The following is a 15,020-nucleotide window of genomic DNA, read 5'->3' as shown; positions in this document are numbered from 1 at the left end:
TGCCGGAGAAGGGTGGCAACACATGGTGGTTCCACCGTGTGGCAATATCATGGCAACGAGAGTCTACCCGTGATCCTTTGCGCCGCGATTCCTGGCCAATCAGCGGACTCCCTCGCCACCTCTCGACGACGTCCGAATTTTTGGACGCCGCGCCGATCTACGATAAGACTGATCGCTTTTTTACACTTGAGAAATATTTATGAAATAACTTTTCGATGCCAATTTGTGAGAAAACCCGTAAACCGAGACCTACATTTATTTTCACATGCATTAAAGAGATACAGAGGACACTGTGTGGCGCGATTGTACCTCATAGTTCCCACCATACCATGGTGGAAGGATTGCATTATAATACATCCACAATGACCATGACCGTTCAAACGTCACAGGTATAATACGTTGTGATGATTGAATGCAGGACCGTGATTTAATTGATTTACTCGGAAAATTTCACTCGAGTATAACAGTAATATGCCGCACGGTCTATGATCGAGAGGATAGGATTAGGTATATTCTGTTAAGAAATCATACGTGTGTCGTTAATACCAATTAAACAACAAATGCGCGGCCTTAGCGCGAATTAATTTAATCTTCAACAGGCGATGGCCTTTCGAGCGCATCTAATTGGACTCTACTGTATAATTTTTAGGAATCATGGTCTGTAAATTTTCAGGTCGCTCGCAAATCTTTTACAGCTAATTCTCAGCATTAATAGTCACTGCGCTGATTCTGGAGTCGATGAATATTCACAATTAAAGGCGATTCATTTATAATACACGACACCGGCCGTGTATGAAAAAGTGAAGGAATACACGGACCATACATGTACACACTGTGTATTCAATACGTGGTATAATGGTTAATTCTCAATCGTATAATATCTATAAGCTGGGGCTAGAACTTTATCGCATATACCTATGTTATGAAAACAGGATGACGTTGTAGATGTTACCATCGCGTCCTTTCCAAACGGCCTGTCTTTTTTTACACCCGAAGCAGGCCAGGGGGTCGTCGAATGCTGTTGGTTTATCAAGATCGGTTCAGAATTTGATTCGTACTCGTTGTAATGTGACGCATTGAAAGGTTTTCGAACATGTCCTCAGCACTGCACAATTTTGGAAACGAAGAAAGAATACGTTTGAATTGAAAGTTTCCATCCGGTCGGATATACGTACCTCGCGTGTAATCCCGAAAAAGCGTTCTAATCTAAGTGATTATCTGCCATCGCTTTGTGCCCCGTAGTGTTGGATATTCTCAACTCGGGTCCGTTGAAAATTTCGATCCCTCAAATAATTGTAATGAGCGACTCGCGATGTTCTTCTGAAAACCAATGGAATAACCTGTAAGAATTCCGATGGACCGCAATAACTGACGCGCGTTTCGTATAGTTATAAGTCGCCCGCGGAAACAAACAAGTTTTCCCTCGTAATTGTAGGAGGACATTCGTGGCTTTTCCACGGTTTCCTTTGCAGGGAACGAGATGTTCTCCACACAGGTGAGGTTCGTACAGCGATGGAGGGAGGGACCACTCGTTCGCTGGTGTGAGGTCTCGGAGCCAGCGTCCCTGATTGTCAAAACGGAAAACGATCTTCCACGATACCCTGACGCTTGGTGGGCAACTTTATGCAGAAATGGGTCCTTGGAATTCGGAACTTGTGCGGCAGTCACAGATCTTAAACTCCTGGAAAACTTGCTTCTGTCATCGCTGATCGTTCGCGATTCGCTTCCGGTCCAATCGGCATCGTTGCATCCGCTGCTGTTGGTTATACCTACAGAAATAATTCCAAACTAGTCGATCACCATCGCAACTCGCCATGTCCTTGCGAATCAGGGAGGAAGAAAAGAACGTGAGTATTCTATGGACTTGAGCCTGTGCGTTGCGTTGATGATTCGGTCGTATTTTATTACGGTGTGGCCGCAATTGTACAATTTCGTCATGGTAGTGCGTGATCGAATCTTATTGTTTGCCGCCAACCTGCCGGCACATAAATTACGGAACCGAATTTTCAGATACCCGCTATTCTCACCGCCAGAAATACGCCAAGTCTTACCCTCGGGTACAAAATTCGAACCGCGAGTTCGGCTGCGGGATCGAATTCCCGAAATCGCGCTAGGAACAATCTGTCGCCGATTTAAGCCGCCACCTGAGTGCGGTTCGAAGTTCGCATTGACTGTTGTACTAACGATTTATGCAGCTGCGTGTGACAGCGGAACCTACCGTAGGTTCGGACCGTTTTCAGGAGCTTGAATACCGCGTAATAACGAAAAGTGACTGCAGTTTTATAAGTTTTTCATCGGCTAGATTATCATACATCGAAGAAAGTTCCACCGGGCCTTCACACAGCTTTTAACCAGTATTGCACTCCTCGATCGGGGGTTCCGTTTCCGGTGCTGGTGTCGAACGCGCCGAGCAGCTCTGCCGAATGGTATCATCTTCCGGATCCCCTGTGACCAGCGGGTCGACGCCCAAGTTGCCCGGTTTTAAACTATCAAGTTATGCGGAGATTTTCTGCTGTCTTTGGTCCGGCCAAGATTCACCTTAAAGACTCTTCTCCCTCATCCGGAAGCTCAGGACCGAGTTAGTCGTAGGCTAGACGCGTTGTGATTCCTCGCCGACGATGCAGTCGCCCTCGACAATATTCCATAAGTTGGTCATATTCCCAGTTCATCCCAGATGCGGTGCAGCAGTTATGCTTGGTGCGTTTAAACTGAGAGTGCTCGAACGACAGGGGTTAGTCCAAATTTTCGTCGTCTCCGTGACGTTATTACACATTTCGGGTACAGCCGAGCGATTTTATTCGCTCCATCTTTCGATCATTCTATCGTGGGACGTAACGAGAATCCCCTCCGCGATTGTTCTCGATCTTTGGCTCTTCGCACATAGTTCCTTGGTTCTCCGTTCCATATTCATGCGTAGCGATTCAGGAATTAATTGAGTGGACGAAAAAAGCCCGATGCGGGGATATCTACGAAAATATGTGTGTATTTCCGATTAGAAAGAGCGAAGAAAAGATCGAATAATCGAGGGAAAAAGCTCACAATCGTATGGATATTTCGATCAAATCTGAACAGGCTTCAAGATGTACAAAGTTGTCGGCATATCTGTATCTTATGCAAACGAACAATATTTTATCATGACAATGATGATATTACGACTATAAATTATAAGATTCTGTATCGAGAACAAAGTCGAAGACATTAATCAGCCGAACATGAACCGATAGTGTGTTACACTGTGCATAGTTTGAAACCTTAATGCGCAAAGACGTAGTTTCGTCCGTGCGGTAATTAACCAATTGAAATTTCAAGGAAACCCACGGCGCAGAACTGGGGCCCTGTGGGTGTGCGATTTATAAGTAGTTTTCGAGAACAGGCTAACTGGACCTGCCCCGACGGCTAGATGTAACTTATTTGCAAAGGACTTGTGCAAATAAGGACGCCACAACCCAGATTTCAAGCTTTGAATTTTACATATTATCGCGTTAAACGATGCAATGAAATAAATATTCCGTTTCCAGGTAGGTTCGAAGTGAGTAAAGCGGCTCTACAATCGGGTACCATTACCCATATGAGTGCAATACTGCGAGAAACATAAAAATCATACATCTCCGTTAGGAGTTTTGCCAGAGGCAAGTAGAAAACGGGACTCCTAGTTGGGAATTGGAAGAGTCGAGTTCGCTGACCGAAGTCGGTACAGCCAGAGTAATGGCTTGCTGTCCGGCAGGTAAGTATGTATGTATGTATGTACATACCTACATGTATTGTATGTATCCGCATACACACAAGCTGGTGCACCTTGATGCTTCTTTGTAGCGTGTGAATTGACCGTGACGATTCTTGAAAAGCACCGACGGCACATACGACAAGCATCTAATGAAATTTTACGCAGCGATTGGAATCGAACTGACGATGAATCGGCTTATGAAACTATTCTTCCCGTGTCCCTACAAATTCGTTTATCCCCTCAATTATTGTCACTAGCCGGTTATTGGAGGTTCGAAATCTGTCGAAGAAATTTATACGTCATAATAATGTTGCACGGTGCAAGAATTTCATAATTATTTATACATGATAAATGAATCGTATACTGTAAACAGTTAATATATACAGAGTGTGTTGTTGCAGATTGTCCTTATCTCTGAGTAATTTGGACTGTCACCGCATCAAGTTTCATTGAATGTTATTATATCTTTTTTGTAGTGGATCAGATAGGACAGGGAAGATACTTTGACAGGTCGTGTAGTCCATGTATCATCGTTATACAAAGTGATCGGTTTTTATCGTCTCGGGCGAATGTTTGAAAAATAAAAAGTGGTATGAGAAAACTTTCATAAGAAACTTACGAGGTATTTAAAGAGGAAAGATAATGCTGATATGGCTTGGCTTATGGGTTTCATCATTTTCCAAATTTCGCGCGCAACATCTGATTTCAGTTAGGGAACACCCATTTTGAGTACGAGCAGCTGATAGTGATATCAGCAAAAAAATTTCTTCAAATCTCGGAAGCGACAAAATCCACAAGTCAACCCACATCGGCATTATCTTTGATTTTCGTACGGTATTTGCGATACTCGCCCGGGGCGATCAAAACCACCCACTCTGTATTAATTTAATAATCATCGGCTTGCCGTGTTCTTGAATCTCTAATAATCACTTGTCTCATCATAATCATCCTTCTCATACGATGTTTATATACGTTTAATTCCATTCGTTTACTTGGGCATACATTGCGTATGTATATACCTACATACACACATATGTATATACATATTTATACATTGTATGAAAATTAACGTACGAAATTGAAAAATTCATCAAACCTTTTGCTTTCTAATATCATTCTTTTCTTATTTTACCTATTCTAATATATAAATCCTATATTTACCTGTCCACTTGAGGCAGAAAAATAATTTTCATCAGCACCAAGAGGCACTAAGATTTTTAGTCTGCAATAATTATTTCGTATCTGCACAATTATTCATTCAACTGTCAGTTTAGTTTCAAATATTTAGATTATCTTAGCAATCGTATATTTTTCTTTTCCTTTTATTTTCCACTTTCTTATTTTCAGCCTCTAAACGGAAACTTCGTACGAAGTGCGATTCGGAAAAGGAATTTTAATTTATTCTAGCACGACATGAGACACGATTGATCTTCCACGATGTATTGTAACGGTGCAAATACTAAATAATAACCGCTGTTATATAACAATTGGTGTGTGTGTGTGTGTGTGTGTGTGTGTGTGTGTGTGTGTGTGTGTGTAATGATGGCATCGTTGACATACCCCAGTAGCAAACAGTGGATGCGCGGTTAAAGTTTTGTTTTGGCGAAATTCTTTAAAATTATTTCTTATATGTTATGTAACAGTAATTCCTATAATTAATTGCGTACCATAATTTCAGAATAATTCAGGGTCGTACACCCCGAGATGGCTCCACTCAATTATGGATTGGAACAAACTGTAAGCGATTTGAAAATTTTACTCCTTCCAGTCCTTCTTGATGTCAAAAGACCACTCCCACTTCAAGTGTTCGTGTTTATCGTCGTCCGTGAACAAGGAATTCACTGTATAGGAACCTCTGGCCATCACACCGGCTGGTGCATCTTCTGACGGGGTCGTGTAAGACTGGATTTCTGATTTGGGAGGATAAGATCCCACCATATGCGTCATTCTGTCAACTAAAATAAGGAAATTCAATTAAAGGATTAGATTTGTTTAATCAATACTATATCTATCGTTCGACCAAAGGTTTGCCGATTTTTGCATGAAAAAAAAAAAAAAAAACCTGATGAAAGCCAGTTTAATCTAGAACCATAAGAGTTCTATAAAGCAGACCCTTGCAACTAATGCTACGGATCAATTATCTTACTCCCACATCAGACTCGCCAATGTCGCTCGTCTCCGATTTACTCTATGTACTCCCTTACCTGGCACCATCTTACTGTATTTTCTTACACACTTCTTGCTGCTTCTCATACTTCGTTACAATGTATGTGTTGTGCAAGATAATTAACCTTTAGAGGACGGTAACACCCGGATATGGGGGCGACGCATGATCAACACTTTACCCATGATAGTTTCAACTTATTAGATACTTTTTTCTATGCATTTTCTGAAAAAGACCAAGAATCCCGAATCTCCGTCCTTCAAAGGTTAATGTGTCAATAAACCTTGACGCAAACTCAATTAGCTGCACAATGCGCACTACACGTGTGATCCTGTTTGTGGAGCATTGATATAAAGAGAAGAAACTCGTGCGCCAGGTCAACATTCAGGTTCGCTTCACCAAATCCTCATGGTATGCATTATTTGTAGGGTAAACAGAGTAAAGAAGGCACACTTGTAAACGGGGAGTTTTTACGTGAAAGAAAGTGACGAATGAGTGAAACACGATACAGATTTGTTTGTATTTACAGCAGGAATTCGATAGTATAAGGTGCCAACTCAAACTGCGATATTAACTTCCCAGATGTTCGGAGTCCTATCGCAAGGCAGAAATCCAGTTTTTTCCTACATTTCTATATAAACAAATATGCAGCGAAACAATATGGTCACTGTGTTGTCGTAAAATTCTATGAAAAACATTTTTACTTATACATAGTTGAATTGTGGATCAGAAATACGCAAACAATGACTGATACTTTGTGAAATGCCCTGTATGCTTCTTATTTTCAACAACAATTTTTGATGTACAACCACTCTTCTGCTAACATATAAATTCCCTAACATTAGGTATATTTTTTAAAGTGAGTTGATACCCTGTAACATCCAATTTGTAGAGAATTTCTTATTTCTGGTTTTTACCTGTGACTCCTGTGAAATCCAGCGATTTCGGAAAGCGGAGCAAAGCATGAAATATTAATATTATGACACTGGCCAAGAAAGCAGGTTTGCATTTAAGACTACAGAGTTAATAAGTTCATTGAGATGAATGAATAAGTAAATACTAACCGGGCACACCGAGACGATAGGTTTTCTGCACGTATTTCAATCCGTGAACGATCTCTCTCTGAACAATGAAATCAATTCGAATCTTATAGCTCACGCCCTCCTTAATTACAAAGGACTGCTTTTTGAGCTGCGTCAAGTCTCCGGTCAAATCCAGCTCCATATCGGGCCGATCCGTAACACAAAGCGCAAGTTTTTTCACTATCACCTTCCTTGGATCGTCAGGCTCTGGAAAGAAAATCACAAGTTAAATCTTCAAATGTTCACCACCAAAATTGGGAATCAGTAGACGAAAAGGTGGTGATTTTCATTTTGCTTAATTTTGTACTTTACTCACCGACGACAATAGCACCCGCTTTGGCCTCTCCCAGCAGAGTTTCCTTGTACTTGCGCAAACTTTCATCTTCCTTATCCGCCTCTAGAATCTGTTCAATTGTTTTTTCCGGTGGAGGTTTGTAATTTGCTTCAACTTCCAACTCTTCCTCAGGTGTATTGATATGATCTGCCGCAGGGTCTGACATCGTCTGACACTGGAAACATAATCAGTGAATTAGTGATCATTTTGAAATAAGTTGAAAGAATAGCAAAAACTGCAAAGAATTCTTCCCTTCTTACTGTTATCATCACTATAATTATCATTGCAGTAATATATAAGAAATATACCGAACTAGACGCAAATCAAATATCTGCTTACTTTCTCAAACAGTAAGATTCTCCAAATTAAGCTTTATTCATTGTTTTTTTTTTTAAACACATGTGTATATATATATATATTTTTTTTCTTTTTCACGAAATGACAAGCAGACCCCCAGTGGTTCGATGAGTCAACGAGGAAATTTATCGCGCTGATACCTACTCCTCTCTACTGATATTATTTGATAAAAAAAAAAAAAAAAATGACGATTGTGGAGAGAAAATTTGAATTCAGAAGAGATTAGAAAATTTTATCGAACGCGAGTTAATGAAACGGCTTGGAATCGCTCGTGAGGTGACCGTACAGAAGATTGAGGAAATGTTGTATATACGTGAAATCTCGCCAGCATAAAAGCGAAATTATAACCAGAATACATGTAGGTATACACATACCGCAGTTTACCTCCGCACCTTGCGAGGTTTTACAAAATCCGTACGTAGTTTTTGACATACATTAGGCACTTGATGGTACGTAACAATTTATACTTACCTCTTTAGCTTACTGACAGCGTAAGTGGAGAAAAATGTTCGGACCGTCCGCAGAAGGCTAGGAATTATGCAAATCGCTACCGACAACAGTATTCCGCCCCAAGACGACTAGTTATTGCTTTGGCAAGCGGAAGACGCGAACTGAACGCAATATGGCGGGGGACGAGGGCGGGGAACTTCCTGTTTTCTGTTGAACCGTTTAAATCTGCTTTATCGTACGATACGCAAGTTTTGCCGCTTCGTGCACTTTATCGTCTCGTAAATGATCCGCTAATCGGTTCACCCCTCGATTGCCTTTATCTGGCAACGTGTAGCAGAAATTTCATACCACGGTAACGAGATGCCGGATTGCGACGCCATTTTCCTGCTACGTTTTGCCGGCTGGTGAAGTTGATACGGATCCCGAGGCGCGTGCCTCATCAAATTCAAATCTATCAACCTCTTACAAGCCGTAAATCTTATCACAAGGTTGAAAAATCCTCGGGATTTTGGGAATTTTTCACTATTACCTTACAATCCATTCTTGGGATTACATAGGGAATGTTTTATCAACTTTTACTATTATTGAAAGGCGAATGAACATTTGAAAGTTACGTTACATCGGGCTATTTTAATCAGATAATCGTTTCGCAATTCGATTTACACCCGTTATGACTTTCTCGACAACAGATCGTATGTGTATTCTAGCAACACCTCCAAGCTCCTCTGATTCCGGAAATTCCCTTTGCAACTTTGAATCTTTTGGGCCAAAAGCTCAGGGTGAAGTTTGGCCAGTGGTTTCATCGTTTCTGCAATTAAAATAACCATATAGCGGGAGAGGAAAATAGGTTATTAAAATGAATTCCCCAAGGCACCACATGCATGGTATTTACCGAGCGTAATCTCTTGGAATTTTGGATCAGGGTCATCGAGGTGGACTATTGTGCTGGTATACAAGGTGTCAATGTGACTTTTGCTGAACACAATGTCATAATCTTTTGGGGCAACTGCCCAAACAAGCCTCAGAGTTCTGACAGCCACGAATCGTACATCGTCACAACCATCGTCCAATCTTTTTAATACCACGGGGTAAACCTGATGAACGTGCTCGTCGTTCAAACAAGAGAGTTGCTCACCAATTGACATAATTTGGCAAATAGCTCGTAGAGAATACAGCCTTGTTTTCTTTGCGTTGTCATCTACCAGGCTTGTCAAAATGGGCATAACGTTATTAAAGAATTTCAGAAACACTGCAGTATCTGGAAACAGTTGCAGCTCATATATGGTCTTATTAGTCCTTACGTCTAAACTCTTTTTCGCAAATTGCTCATCGCTTTTCGTAATTTTCTCACACTCCAATTCACTTTCTTTTTCACACATACCCATTATTGACAGTTTGTTCTCATTTTCTTCCATTTCTTTCAATTTGTTCGTTTCAATAGCTCCAAATTTAGACGTGCTATTCTCGGAATAATTCGGATTTTCATCCAATGCTGTGCAAAGGCAACACACGGCTGCTGTACGAATAGCTTCGGCAGTTCTCCCAGCTGACCAGACTAAGCTTGGTAGGATTATCTCATCGAGAATTGTAGTTATAAACTCTGATAGATTCTCAGTCTTTCGCAAAGTCTCTTGCCTTCGCATTAGATAGTTGGAAAGAAGGAGAAACTGCTCAAGTCGTAGTTCCGGATCAGCTTCTTTGCCCATTGTCTGTTTCAACATTGGTAGTATGAGATCTAAATGCTGAGAAGCTACAGAACCAGTGTATACCAAACAGGCTCGCAAGATCAAAAGTTCCGAACTGTAAATCGTCCATGATTCAGGATTACTTTCTATAAGTTTTAGTAATGATCTCAGCTGGCGTTCGTACAGTTCTTCCACATTTGGCAAGTCTTCTATTTCAGCCAACTTTTCCAACAATTTGAAACTCTCCTGTCGAATTTCTTCATCAGCAGCCAGAGACAGTACTGTAAATATGACAGTAAATAGATCACGTGAAACTTGCTGACAGTTCTGAAACAGGTTAACACAGTCATTATTACTTGGTGTTAAAATTAATCAACAAAAAGTGTATAAATCATCACAGGACTTTGGTTCAGCTGAATTAGTTTCAGGACTGGGAAAATTCTGAATCAACGAACCTCTTGGCATACAATCATAAGTGATTTGCAGCACTGGAGAATTTGTTTTTGATATTGAAAATTCTTGCCCCGACAGATGGGAGCTTGTTGCAAAAAGCCACCAATCATTTCAAGCTTCGGAACAAGTAATTTGCGATTACTTCCTCGCAGTATTGCGGAAAAGACTCTGAAGTGACCAGGTGTAGGATTCTCATCCAGTGTAGGTAAAACCAAATGACAATATACATCCGGCGGCACAAAATATCCCATGTATTCAGCAGCAAGTTCAACATTTTCAACCACTCTCTTATCCTCGTCGTTGCACGCTCTGAGTGAGAACGAAAGAAATTGCAACAACCACCATTTACGGGAAGCAAATTGTGAAATACGTTTTCCACCATAGATTGATCGATCAAGATTCTGCTTAAATCGAAACTCTCACATCTAGAAATACTTACCGATACATAGACGGTAAGATCTTCTCTATATGTTGCGTCACATCCTGTTCTACGTTTAAAACCAAAACACAAAGTAGCTGGGCTGACCGAACTCTTATGTCGGCCATCCAGTCTCCAAGTTCGACTCCAATGCCACCGACAAGCTTGCAAAGATTTTGTTGACTTATTGTCCGGCATCCCAAATTGGGCCGGACAACTGAAACATGAAATAGGTGATAAATGATTATGTAGATGTACCCCATTAGAGGATAAAGCCATAGCGCTGATTGAGCGTATCCTTGTAATCCTACTATTTGAAGGATAATGCTCCGGGTCTTTTCCAAGATAATCCAATTTATCCCTCAGTTTCTCGTCATTGTCGTTCTCCTTAATATACTGCTCTCCGACTGCTTCCCACAGTTTTCTTGCTGTGTTCCTAATTACTTCTACTTCATCATGAAGCCCGGTCAAAAGTAGAGGAATCAACTTATGCCACCAGCTATATCTGTCTCCGAGTTTCAGGAGCCATTTTCCCGCGACTTCAACAACAGCTTCAGAAAAAAGGAAATAATAAACATTATTTCTAGATTATTATTTCAAGAATGAGAGAAATTAGCTCGTTTTGAAAATCTTACCCATTCGAACGCCTCCGCTCTGATCAAAAAGCCGTTCAGCCATTGGGGTAGCGACTATTTCAATTATTTTGTTATTTCCATATTGAACAACATCGCCAATTGTATTAACCGAGGCTACTCTGACTTTGTAGTGTTGATGCGCGAAGTTAGTCAGTACAGGTTTAACCAAGCTATCACAATGATTGTAAAAAGAGTTTGGAATGGTTTTGGCAAGTTCGGATATGCATGTACAGCTCTCTTTCTTAACGCTTGGATAATTGTCAGTGACTGTTCTGCCTAATATTGTGATGAAATCTCCCAAGTAAGCCGACAGGTAGTCCTTGTAGTGTTGAATGACTGTCCTCAAAAGTGTAACAAAATTGAGTCTAACTTCTTCCGAAGGTTCGACAATCTCCTGTGATCCCAGGCGTCTAGTTGCCATCGGTATCACGTATATTATGTTTTTTTCACAGGGTGTTAGAACCCCAAAGAACTTCTTAAGCAAGTTGATGGAAAAATCTCGACACGCTTCAGCTTGATCGTTTAATGCTCTCACAAGATTACGGTGCATGATTTCCCATACTTCTGCTACCTCGTCAACATTCATCGGTTCATTCTTTCCAAACACCAGGTCATCGAGTTCCTGCAAGGCCGCTTTTCTCCGCCGCTTATCCTCCGCCTGGAGAGCCACGCTGATTCTGCCAAGTTGAATGTTCTCGGTGCTTGACATTGTATGATTCTCACTGACTGGGCAATGCAATTAAAGAAACCTCAATTATAAGCACATTATTAAAATCAACGTTGCCCTGGCAACCGTATACTCAATTATTCACTCACACCAGGAACATTTGAATCCGACACGGAATTAGAGTTAAGTGGAAAGAATCCACACAATACAACCAATTTAGCGTTGATAATCGGTTGCAGGTGAATTAATAACCTCATTCACCGCCAGGTGCAAGGTAGTTACACGGAGTAGTTGTCACTTGAACGAATAGAAGCTGTTCACTAACGATAAGAATTGCCGATATATTGCATAGCGCGTAATCAGCTGTAACATGGTGTGAGGATATTCACCACACGACCACGATTTATGGTTATTCGCTAGTAACGTCTAAGTGAGCGCTAGCGCAGCGTTATCGTTGACAATTCCAACATAATGTCAGACGAAGGTCCGTACGAAGGCCTGTACGGTGTAAACATAGCCATTTCCTGCCCGAATGAGCACGAGATGTGTATCTCTCGGGTAAATTCATACATATCTGTATGCATAGTGGATGTGTGCACAACATACCCCTTCCTCTTTTTCAAATTAGACTAGATTGCGCGCCGCCCTATTAGTTGAAATTTTTGAAGTAGGTGGCCCCGGTAGCGCCTACTACAAAAAGACGATCACGGCCTGAAGTCGGCCGGGGGTAAACAATAAAGCGCGCACGATTCGACTCGAACGCCCGCCAGTTCCCGGCAGCCATCTGCGTTTTCGTAACAATTTTGTTAAAAATTAATCTCACAGTTCATCCGTGAGAGTGGTGTAATGTAATTTGAAATTCGGAATAACCATCAGCAAAAATCCATCCATCGCAAGAGGTATAACGTGCGCAATAACAACTTCACGAACGTGAATCGGCACGCTAGGCCGGTTTTGTTGTGCTCCGTATGCGGCCGCCCGACCTCGCGAGACTTCTCACTTGTTTATAATAATTTGGTGTTTCAACAGCGGTTGCGTTAAGTACGATCCCAATAATCGGTTGAATATCGTCGCGCTGCATGTTCATGAGATTACATCTTTTCTTACGCCGGCGTGACGCGGATTAGCTTTCGTGTGTGGTGTCTCCGTGGCTGAATATTCAAACACTGCGGTCGCCCGGCCAGTCATCCGAGACGATAGAACATAATCAGTGAAACGGTAATAGGCCATTGCAACGGAACCAATCGAGACAGCAAAAATCCAGAGAGGGATGAATGCTGTACTGCAGATTCCGAACTGACCTTGAAGAACACTGCTCAAAACAATGATGGTGAGTTGCTTGTATCGCTAAAATTTTGTTGCTTTGCTTTTGGAAGCGTAGTAGCTTCATTGTGAATATTGATAAATTGAAAATGTTGCTCGTCTAAAAGTGGCAGTAGAACGAATTTCACAAAATTCGAAGACCGAACTCTGGCCTTTTCTATGGTACAAAGGGATGCATCGGTGACATAAAAACGCAATGTACACACAAGTTTGGTCTTTAATGTAAAACAATATTACAAAAGCATTTCACAATAAATATTCATTGATTTCTTTTATAAAAATCATGTTGAAACGGGATGAGAAAAACTGGGGTAATTTGTTATGGAGCAGCTGAACGGGTGCACCGGCACGAATTTGACCCACCGATTCCCAAGCCCTGATTTTCGGTACGCGAATTATACTTAAACGACAAGTATGTCTAGGGATGATTATTACTTATATTATTCTCTGCCAAATTATCTGCATCAACTACATGTCCACGTCTGTTGCTTGCTACTATTTGAACGAGTTGCGCGCCGTTGTTATCCCTTGAATGAGGGTTATAATTTATTCTGGGTAACGGTAGAAAAGGCAAATTGGATCCAGTGTCCGACAATCTATCCACTTTGCAATGAATTATTCTTATCGGCGGTGGCACGGATTTCCCACAGTCGCATTTTGTCTGGTTAACAAAGTCGAACGACCCCAATCGACTGTGGCAGTGAGGGCAATGGATCTTTCCCTTTATCCAGAATTCCTGAAAATCGTTAATATCGATTACCCCTTGGGTGAAACTTGCAGCTTGCTCTACCAGAAGCGGATCTTTAGTGTTGACTGAACATAATGCAAAGACTGCCGGGCCTCGGTTATTTTTCGTGATACTTAAAAGGCATGCACTCACTGGCTTGTCTTATGGGATTTCAAGATAAAATCAAGTCAGCAAAGCAGAATAATGCAATCCCCTCGCCTATCGGTTCCCTTTACCCGTGCGTAAATATTCATACGGCTAAAAGTCTTTTATACATCTTCAGTCAACGCCTCAAGAGCAACGACTCACCTTATCTATGGTGTCTTTCATCCATTCCGGCAAATTCTCCTCTGATAGATAGAGACAGTATTCTGGTGCCCCAGAACCACATCGGGAATGTGTCGGCCCCGTCCGAATTTCACTATGTGCTGTTAATATAGGGGTGGCTTCTTCTGTGAAGAGAACTTTGCGACATCGCTTGCATTTCACTTGGGTCACCTAAAAAATAAAAGTTCAAGACAATTGCGTATAGGAGAAAGAAGACGAAAACGGATTTTAGGAGTGAAATTCACGTGAATTTTCGAAGGGTGGGAATACTTTCATCTTCAACTGTCCCAGTTTTCAAGCGATCTGACGTAACGCAGATTCAAATTTTACCGCCGCAATAGCCCTTGCTCTACGACCGTGTCTGAGAATTGACTCAAACGTAACCATGCTGGCGGATAAATTTACGAAATTTCTTTTACCCGGAATTTCCCGTAATGTTACGTTAATTTTGTAAGTTTTCACATCGACGCGGTGATATTAATTACCCAGAAAAAGTCGAACTCTTATTTCGGTTATCACAAAGCGTATATACTCACTCTGGCTGGCATCGTAGTTTTAACCTCTGCATACATCGACATATGTCTCCGAGATATGAAGCTGCGCCCAAGCCGAGAGCACAGAAATTAGAATTACATATATCGAAACGAAATCGCGGGAAGTTTGCTTGGCCGTAT

General features: G+C 41.4%; 3 protein-coding genes across 5 annotated transcripts; all 3 read right to left on the bottom strand.

Annotated features, from left to right (window-relative positions):
• Positions 1-4,682: 4,682 nt before the first annotated feature.
• LOC124217027 (rho GDP-dissociation inhibitor) lies at positions 4,683-8,284 on the bottom strand. Its single transcript, XM_046622266.2, has 4 exons — positions 8,133-8,284; positions 7,287-7,479; positions 6,953-7,177; positions 4,683-5,679 (listed from the first exon to the last, which is right to left on the bottom strand). Exons 2-4 carry the CDS (start codon positions 7,468-7,470, stop codon positions 5,480-5,482), a joined length of 609 nt encoding a protein of 202 aa, XP_046478222.1. The 5' UTR covers positions 7,471-7,479; positions 8,133-8,284; the 3' UTR covers positions 4,683-5,479.
• A 296-nt stretch (positions 8,285-8,580) lies between these two features.
• On the bottom strand, positions 8,581-12,482 carry LOC124217020 (dynein axonemal assembly factor 5). Of its 3 annotated transcripts, none has more exons than XM_046622247.2 (7): positions 11,303-12,482; positions 10,979-11,218; positions 10,689-10,884; positions 10,252-10,558; positions 9,493-10,123; positions 9,004-9,369; positions 8,581-8,919 (listed from the first exon to the last, which is right to left on the bottom strand). In XM_046622247.2, exons 1-7 carry the CDS (start codon positions 12,009-12,011, stop codon positions 8,780-8,782), a joined length of 2,589 nt encoding a protein of 862 aa, XP_046478203.1. In that variant the 5' UTR covers positions 12,012-12,482; the 3' UTR covers positions 8,581-8,779. The 3 variants fall into 3 exon arrangements, with proteins under 3 accessions (XP_046478203.1, XP_046478202.1, XP_046478201.1); XM_046622246.2 differs by having other exon boundaries at positions 9,004-10,123; positions 11,303-12,028; positions 12,119-12,481; XM_046622245.2 differs by having other exon boundaries at positions 9,004-10,123; positions 11,303-12,481.
• Positions 12,483-13,491: 1,009 nt separating this feature from the next.
• Positions 13,492-15,017, bottom strand: LOC124217028 (E3 ubiquitin-protein ligase RNF180-like). Its single transcript, XM_046622268.2, has 3 exons — positions 14,883-15,017; positions 14,329-14,517; positions 13,492-14,028 (listed from the first exon to the last, which is right to left on the bottom strand). The coding sequence occupies exons 1-3, from the start codon at positions 14,922-14,924 to the stop codon at positions 13,711-13,713; spliced, it is 549 nt and encodes a 182-aa protein (XP_046478224.1). The 5' UTR covers positions 14,925-15,017; the 3' UTR covers positions 13,492-13,710.
• Between the last annotated feature and the right edge of the window lie 3 nt (positions 15,018-15,020).

This window comes from Neodiprion pinetum, chromosome 4, assembly GCF_021155775.2.
Source record: "Neodiprion pinetum isolate iyNeoPine1 chromosome 4, iyNeoPine1.2, whole genome shotgun sequence".
Taxonomy (NCBI): Eukaryota; Metazoa; Arthropoda; class Insecta; order Hymenoptera; family Diprionidae; genus Neodiprion; species Neodiprion pinetum.
The sequence above is the reverse complement of the archived record's forward strand: the minus strand, read 5'-3'. Positions and strand labels throughout refer to the sequence as shown.